Raw genomic sequence first — 9,012 nt, forward strand, 5'->3', positions numbered from 1 at the left:
AAACTCCTCGAGGTAGATAGAACCAATAAATATGTGCAATTCACGAGGATAGTATAAAAAAAATCTGGAATGCCCGGCATTATGTTTAATGATGCACCTTGTCACCTCACTGTAACTTTTTTCATTAAATGTAAGAAACCTACTGAAATCAAATTTACGGAGTCGGTAAAAAAATTAATGTCTCAAAGCCCTAGCGCGTGTGTCTTTCTGAGCGCGGTCATGTTACCTGAAACGGCAAATTCATTTTTTATTTTCCTTTTAAAATTTTTTTTTTGCCGTAAAATCATGAAATTCTGCAACAAATTTAGAAGAAAAGTTACTTGATTCGATACTCTCGTTGTTTCTCATTGTTTAGGTTTAAAACGATTGATATTTGTACTTCAATTGTGTAAATCAACCACAATTTTATGCCGTGTACTTTTGAGCACTCGAAATTGACATCTTAATTCAAAATTTAGTTATAAAAAAATCTTTAAAAAAACTCATTCCGCATTCATTTTTGAAACTGCCATGGGCTTTTGAGACATAACAATTTTTTTTAGCCTTTCAAGGATATTATAGAGATAAGAAATGTATGATAGCACTAAATGAAGTAGGGCCTACATGTATTATTATTGACATCTTGGCTACATGTAATTCGCCAATCGCCATCACAGTGAATGTACGTCATACCATAGTTACTGGTTCACACATACCTGTTAGCAACCCATTGACTTTGTGTTGTGATTATTCTAATTGTGGTTCCAAACACAGATAGCGTGAACCAGTTGACTTGGCAACGTTTAACTTTGACATTACACTACATTCAATACATGAACGACGGCGAAGGGTCAATTTCACACCCACAAGGGTCTAAGAAAAAAACTTCGCCTTTCTGAAGGTGATTGCAATGGAATACCAACTTGATGTCAATACTGTTGCCATTGCTAATGAAGTTTTATGGAAGTGCTGGGGGTATTTTCAGCTTCAGTGAGGTAAAATTATCCTTCCTCCTGCTTAATTAATTTGAAACCTGAAAACAAAGGTTTACTTTGTCAGTTACTTGGGCAAATTAGAACCTGATAGACAGAAGTAGAATAGTCTTAATGAGATAGATATAATGATACAAAATGTATAATAATAGTTAACTATTTCAGAATGTTCACAAGGCAGCTGCAGAGCCTACAATTAAATGTTCATTCACAACTCGACTGGTTAGCTTGTTGTAATACTTGAGAAGTTCAAAATTATGGTTGGCGAAACTATGTTCTCGTAGGCTGTGAAATAACTGGCAACATTCCTCCTGACCATGTCTCTGTTGTTGCCATATCAGTTAGTTTAGTCACCTCAACTTGCCAGTTCGGTACTTTCTTAGTAGACATGTGTCTACGTGCATGCTTGGTCAGATGATCGCTACGCATGAATTTACGATCGCACATCGGACACGCAAACTTCTTCTCGCCCGTGTGAGTTCTTTTGTGTCTTGAGAGTTCGTCTGATCGTGCAAAGCGTTTGTCGCAGCCCTCCCATGAACACGTAAAAGGCTTTTCACCTGGAAAGATACAAAATAAAAATAATGATTATGAGCAACTATATAAAATATTGTTTATCACACAAGTGTATTGTGTTATGGTACATAGCATTTTCTATAGCCAACAAAGTGAAAAAGAAAATGCCTAAAAATAAATACCCCTTTTCCTGTTATACACTCATCAGGGGATATTGGACTAAAATACGCTAAAAGGCCCAAAAATCAATCAAATTGCGTAAATTTTGGCCACAAAAAAATCCTGAAGAATCACACCCCTGTATACTATGTGTGCCACTGCCAGGAATCACAATAAAATCCTGGCAAGTGATATCCCTGTCCTGTGCATCTTGATTTTATGGCAATTTACTATACTATTCAGCAAATTACTCCAGCGGTGTCCGTATGCACCATCTGATTATTCCGTAAAAAGAACTAGGTCACACGATGCTACACAGTTTCACTAGTGAATGAATGTGATGATGATGTGGTTCAATTAGCCAATCAGAAGCCCACTTCTGTAAACGCCATAAACTGTGCCAAATTGGCAGACCACTAACTATATACATGTAGTCACTGGATTTCCCCATATTTTGATCAACCCTGCTGAAATGTAGGAGGTCGGGTACAAAAATTTAAGCCACCATTCACATGCTACTGATCCAATTTTCATATAATGTTTGTCTTATCAATATCATTGAATTTCATGCCACAAATAACCAAGTTCTTAATTAATTTTGAAACTCACCTGTATGTGTTCTGATGTGGGCCTTGAGATGTGAACTCTTGAAATACGTCTTGCCACAGTTCTGATACTGACAAACATGATTCCTCCTCCTGGTGAATTCATTGGTGCTAGGGGGCAACAGAGTCTTCACATTTGTCCCCGGTGCTGATGCAACTGCAGGGGCAGGGGCAAGAGGGTAATATTTGGTCTGAGTGTCACTCTTTGATGTTAACGGCGAATTGTTCACTACCACCATCACGTTTGCCGGAACGGCCATGACGACAGTTTTATACTGCGTGACAGATGGATCTTGCGTGGAATTACTTGTGTGGGACTGTGATGACGACGACGTCTGAGGCATGGGAACGAGAGAAATTGTCTGAATTTGACCGGTTGAAGAGTTTGCAATCTGTACACTTTGTGATGATGTTGCTGCTGATGATACGACGGGTGTAGATCCCGGCGGTAAGAATTGGCACACAGAACTTGGTAATTGCACTGGTAATTTGATCACTGACGGTGGCGGTGATGGGGATGGCGAAGTTGTAAATTGCGGTTGCCCTGCATTGTTCACAAGCGTACTGGATACATTAGCGGTACCAATCTGGGGTTGGCTTACTCTCAGTTGACAAGATGTAACGGGCACATTAGAGCCTACCGGCACTGAGTTTTGTGAAACCACCACACCTTTAGAAACAGTTGATATGACTGGCACATGATTAGTTTGGCTCTGTGTTGTCAACTCATTTTGATACTTTGTTGGGTTCTCATGACTGGACATAATACTCGTGTGGCGCTCACCAGATTGCAGTTGGCCCCATGTTGCGTTGTCATGATAGGATTGCACTGAGATGGGAGTGGGGTGAGTCGACTGTAGATTGCCTGGCTCATGGGGATACCACTGCTGCATTGTCTGGAACAGATGGATACCGGGATGACGACATCAGTAGATGACAATGATCTTCTTGAGATCTTGTTTGGCGGAGGTGTCAAAGGTGGTGTTTCAAACCCCTGTAAAAAGACAAAAATACACAACACAATGTTAACAACGAATATTCGATAAACTTGATGCATTGAGCCTGTAATCATCATCATGTGACTTTCAAATTTACATACCCACAGATAAATATCCCCAAAATCGAAACCGCCAAATTTTTGCATGACCGCCCCAGCCCACATTCTGATGGTCAATGTGCAAGTGTGCATTGTCTTGAATAGCTGATGAGTGAAATTAAACATTCGATGGCCTTTATCTTGTTTCCCAGTACTACACATTACCCAGACATTTACACTATTTGAATAGATAACAAGTTGACTACATTATGTAATTTGATTATCACTGGCTGGACACTGTTTAATTTCATTTTTACAAAACTTGCATGCATCATGTCATCATCTTCTTCATGATGACATCATGCTGCATGCATGGTTTTGGTTTTTCTAGTAGGTAGCATAAGACTTGTCTAAGAATTGTATTTAATCAAGCACAGCAGCTGTACATTATTCCACATTTTAATTAATTGAGATTAAAGTGGTAATGTTTTAAATTAATTTGAGGCTACAATCTCCTTTTTACTAAGTACCGTCCTGACGCGAGTATAGTCCCACCCCGTTTTTGGGTGAACATTTTTCAAAATTGGGGGGTGGGACTATACTTGAATTTCAAAAAAAAAAACAAAAAAAAATCATTTAAAAAAAAAATTTTTTTTAAGTTTTTTATTTTTTCGGTTTTGTAGTGTCCCTGGACCTAGACCTAAATGCTAGGATCATTCATGGTTGACCTAAAAAAATGATTTCAAAATGCATTGAATTTGAATGCATTTTGAAATCATTAATAGAGTATGACATGAATACAAAGTATCAATTTTCATATTAAAAATACAAAACATCTTGAAATTTTTTTTTTTTTTTTTTTTTTTAGGTCAACCATGAATGATCCTAGCATTTAGGTCTAGGTCCTGGGACACCCAAAGCCAAAAAAATAAATAATTTGGGGGTGGGACTTTACTCGAAGGTGGGACTATACTCGCCGCTCGCGTCAGTACGGTATTACTATTACAAGTTCCTGGTACACTTGTAGTTCATATTTAATCAAAGGTACGGAATATTCTGCAACAAAATCACAAATTTTAAAATACAAATTGCACATTTACCCAATTGCCATTCTGAGTCTCCATCTTCACTGGATGCTCCCTAGCCTCTGTCCCATCGATGGAGCCAGGAGGTGACGGGGGAGCCACTATCTGCAACACAGGGGAAGGGCAAGGTGAAGGGTGATGATCTGATGACGGGGAGATGGATCTCTGGGGGGACCACTGCCGCATGGAGAGCAAGGTCTGCACTGCATCAGACTCGGAGGTCTCCATCTTCTTCTTCAATTCTCTCGATCGCTTTCGGCAAAGTCTATAGTTCTCGTCCTGTTGTAAAATAAATCAAACAGAATCACTTTGGTAAGTTATGAACATTATTTTGAAAAACAGCCAAACCACAGAATATGGCCTGACAGTATTACTATTAGAGTTTGGTTGTAGTAAAAAAAAAACCTGTAAAGTCTAATAGTCTACTCTAATCAATTTGGTGATCTAAAAGTAAAAGAAGTTTTTACTATCTGGTCATACATAATGTACATGATTCAATTGATCACCTGTAAAGCTCTGGTTTCTTAATATGCATCTAGGTGAAAGCTCTGTGCATGTACTTGATACATGACTTTGAATTGTATAATTGTATGCTGGTGTATGCCCTGACCTAGGAAAAGTAGGATAGCCAATCACAGCTCACCGTGTTCTTGGCCAGCGTAGTTTCAAATGCACAAGGAGTGGCAGCATTTATAGCTCAGCATGATGCACAATCAATGATTTACTCGTCTACCATACTTCTTACATGAAATTACATCATCATGATTAATTTTTCATGAACTCATCATAACTTATGCAAGTCAAGATTTCACTTCTTGTGTAACTGTCTGTCTAGCCCATTGTACATGTAATAAAAATGTAAACAAAAGCACTGCACATACACACTCAGGCACACTGTAAACATTACACACATGCGTGATCACTACAGAAAGGTCATCTAGCTCAGTCACACAGTGGAGGTGTGATCGAATCCAGGATTTTCATTGGCTAAATGATGGGGGTTTGTCCTATTTAATATTCATGAGTGAAATGAGTAATTGGCATGTGGGCGTTGCTACCTGCTTGGCAATGATCAATTATGATCAATATTCTGGTGAATTTTTCAACTGCTGTATAATTATAATGCAATCCTTAAAAAAAAATCCCCTTTATTTTAACAACTCAAGAATGATTGTGTACTGTAGGAAAACAAAAACAACTACAACAACAACAAAGTGCAAAAACAAATTTCATCATCTTTATTTAGTGAAAAACACAAAACAATGAAATTGCATATCTTAGTCACAGGACACACAACAATGAAATTGTGTACAGTTCGCACTTTTATTTGTCAAGACCTAGATTTTTTGGGTCTTTTGTGCAGTTCCATTCATGTGATTTCTTTGTACCTTTCAAATCAAAATAAAATCATTTCATCATCTTTTAACCAAGTTTACAAGGGCCTTCTGCCTTCATATTTGATCATAAAATATTTCTAGATCTAAATAATATGATTTAACTTGTTAACAATTTTGTGAGTACGACTTGCAAAATAACAAGTGTTTACAAAAAATAAAATATACACTAGTACTGTTTACATACATGTACAAATTAATTTGGTCATCATCCTGTGTCAAAATATGGATAATGTTTGCATTGTAAATATAAACAATTTAATGTTTTGCCCTTTTTTGCCCAATCATGTTCCAATTTCCAAATAACAACAATTTTAATTTGAAATATCCTGGCAGTCAATATAGCCATGATATGTCATAGGCCTATTTTTGTAACTGTAGTGTGTACCAGTGTATGTCAGTATGTGTAAAATCAACTACCCCCTAATTCCAGCAAAATTCAGCCTATTTTTAGATACTAGTTTAAGAAGGATTATTTGCAGATTGCTAACATATTACCGCAGATTTCCCAGAATGATCTTTAAGGGATGATGCAGGTACTGAAGTAGTAATTGAACCTCTTTATTTTATAAGCTAGAAATAATGAAATCCAAAATTTCACCCTATTCTCAATCGCCCCATACCTATTCTCAGATACTTAAATTTAATACTTAAAATTGATCATCCAATTTCCTGACACCTGGTCAATTCCTCAAAAATAGAAATGAAAAATGCATGCTGTAATTATAAACAAAGGGGGTAAGGCCTGACATTTGATAATGTAAAAACAAGTCAACAAAATGCAATTTGGTAAAAAAGTTGGTCAAAATATCAGTACTTCATTAAAAAAAATTGTAAAAAAGCAGTGTGCCTTTAGACGCCCTTTATATCATGCCTATTCCATCCCAGACCCGAGTTGTCCTCTAGCCAATTAGTGGCTCATTGCAAAAAATTAGTGAAAGCTCTCATTTTTGCCATAAAGAAAGTAAGTACTAAAAGGCCCACTCTGTTCTTCCTTGAGGCCCAGTTTTATTGCCAGCGTCCAGATATGAGTCCACTGTCTGGAAAAAGGCATTTACCCTACATGTTGAAAATATCAAGTCAATTTGGCACCAATTCTGGCAGGACCAGACCTGTGTATTTGGCCAATTATAATTATTAGGGAAAAAGTACGCATTTCCATGTTCAAGTATGTGTAGCCATCCCTGGGAAGGTTACTGCTGGTCCAGTGCGAGGTTGCTCAGACCGATATTCTCCAATATTTTCGGGGCTTCTTCGTAGAGAAGGCTAGAGAAATTCAGCTATTTCTGGTCCGTAAATCAAGCCCGCGCACCGAGCATGAGTGCCATCTATTTATCTATTCCTATTCATCTGCTTCCTGTGTACCAAATGAAGGTCACACTTTAGGCCATAAATAGATCAATATCAGATACAGAGGTTTCCCTAAATTAAAATGGACTGGAAATATACAACGACAAAATCTGAAGGGCTAGTCTAGACTACACAGAAGAAGAATATAACGAGTCGGGTGGGGGGGTAAAAAGGGGGCACCAGCAGTTTTTATCAATCCACACCTCCTTTCGACCTGCCATTCATGACTAATAATTCACAATGAATTCATATGAAGGGGGGGGGAGACATAATTTAATGATTGTTCAAGTTTTTGAATGTTGATGAACCAGTGCTCAAAGTCAAATTGAAAATAATACAGCACCAGCACCGAAGCAGTTTTCTACCAACATTTAGCCCTTACATTTTGCCATTGCACAGAGCTATTTAATTTGTGAAATTAGGGGGTTTATTTATTTGCCACTAGCCCTGTATATTTTGAGCCCTGTTATGAACAATACTCCACCCTCTCCTGGCTTCTGGCCAATGTTATTGGTGATGAGGGTTCGCTTGTGGATAGATCTACATGTATGTAATGTTTTATTTATCAGATTGGTTCTGAGTTCTGGCAAAAACCAAATACTCCAAAATCAGAAAAAACACTAAACACTATTCAAAGTACATAATAATACAGTTGTAGAAGGCAACAAGATTGACTTTAAAATCAATTATTAAGAACATGAAACATACACAAAATTGCAATGTAATAAAAACAACCACTATCACTCTCGTATCATGCAATGAACTTCAACATGTTCAATGTCACACACACAACACAGTCACAGGCTCACACAGCTTCGCGGCTACAAAAAAAATTCAATTTACATGAAAATAACTCACCAAAATAGCTGGAGAAGGTGGTGTAGACGGCGGGGACGGCGGGAACAATGTTTCCATAACAAGAACTGTTTCTTCTGACATGAAAATCTTGGTTTGGAGAGCTAAATCTGTTCAAATCGGAGCAAATTCTCTGTTTGATGTGATGAAACATATGATCACGCTGGGTGTGTAGCTTACAGGATGAAAACAAAAACATGAGGGGTATTGGTGTGGGCGTGTCAAGGGATCGACCAATTAGATGGCGTAATTTTGGGGGCTTGCCCAATCACAGGAGACCAGTCATGCAGCCCATGCATGCGTTGTGAATGGAAAGCAGCGTGCATGTATTGCAGCGATTTGTACACAGAGTGAGTGCCAGTGACACTGCACTGTACGGCTAAATTGTTAGTCTCCACAGCAGCCAGTTTGGTTCCGCTCCCTCCACACAAACAGTGTTTGTGTGGAGGGAGCGTAATCAAACTGGCTGCGGAGGAGACTACTAAATTGTATGCAAAACTTTCACGAGTTCATTCCGTGAAATCTGCTATGGCACATGGTGTGCATGCGCAATGATAGTTTGTTTATTATTATAAATCAATCCCATGATATAAACACGCACAATATAAACATACAAGAAAGAGAAATAATGTGGATCAAAAAAGTAAATAGAAATTAATAGATGAAATAAATAAAACATACAATAGTCCCGAGGCCTACTACTTTTTAGTATGGGATAAAATAAAAGTAAATAGGGATTTTTTTAATAAATAATTTATAGGTCACATATTAAAATCAAAAAAAGTAAATAGAACATTGAAATATAAAAAAAAAATTTAAAAAAAGTAAATAGATGAAATAAATAAAACATTTTAGTATGGGATAAAATAAAAGTAAGGAGAAAAATATAAGGAGAAAATTATATTAATTTATAGGTCACACAAAATCAAAAAAGTAAATAGATGAAATAGAAAATTTAAAAAAAAGTCCCGAGGCCTACTACTTTTTAGTATGGGGGTAAAATAAAAGTAAGGAGAAAAATATAGGGAATTTTTTTAAAAA

The 9,012-nt window shown here is 37.2% G+C and overlaps 1 protein-coding gene across 1 annotated transcript; it reads right to left on the reverse strand.

Annotated features, from left to right (window-relative positions):
* Positions 1–256: 256 nt before the first annotated feature.
* Positions 257–8,162, reverse strand: LOC140165864 (uncharacterized). Its single transcript, XM_072189198.1, is given in 5 exon segments — positions 257–1,531; positions 2,256–3,023; positions 3,026–3,245; positions 4,388–4,651; positions 7,975–8,162. Coding segments are annotated over 5 exon segments (1,623 nt in total). The 5' UTR covers positions 8,056–8,162; the 3' UTR covers positions 257–1,241.
* Between the last annotated feature and the right edge of the window lie 850 nt (positions 8,163–9,012).

The sequence above is a fragment of the Amphiura filiformis genome, chromosome 12 (genome assembly GCF_039555335.1).
Source record: "Amphiura filiformis chromosome 12, Afil_fr2py, whole genome shotgun sequence".
NCBI classification, from domain to species: Eukaryota; Metazoa; Echinodermata; class Ophiuroidea; order Amphilepidida; family Amphiuridae; genus Amphiura; species Amphiura filiformis.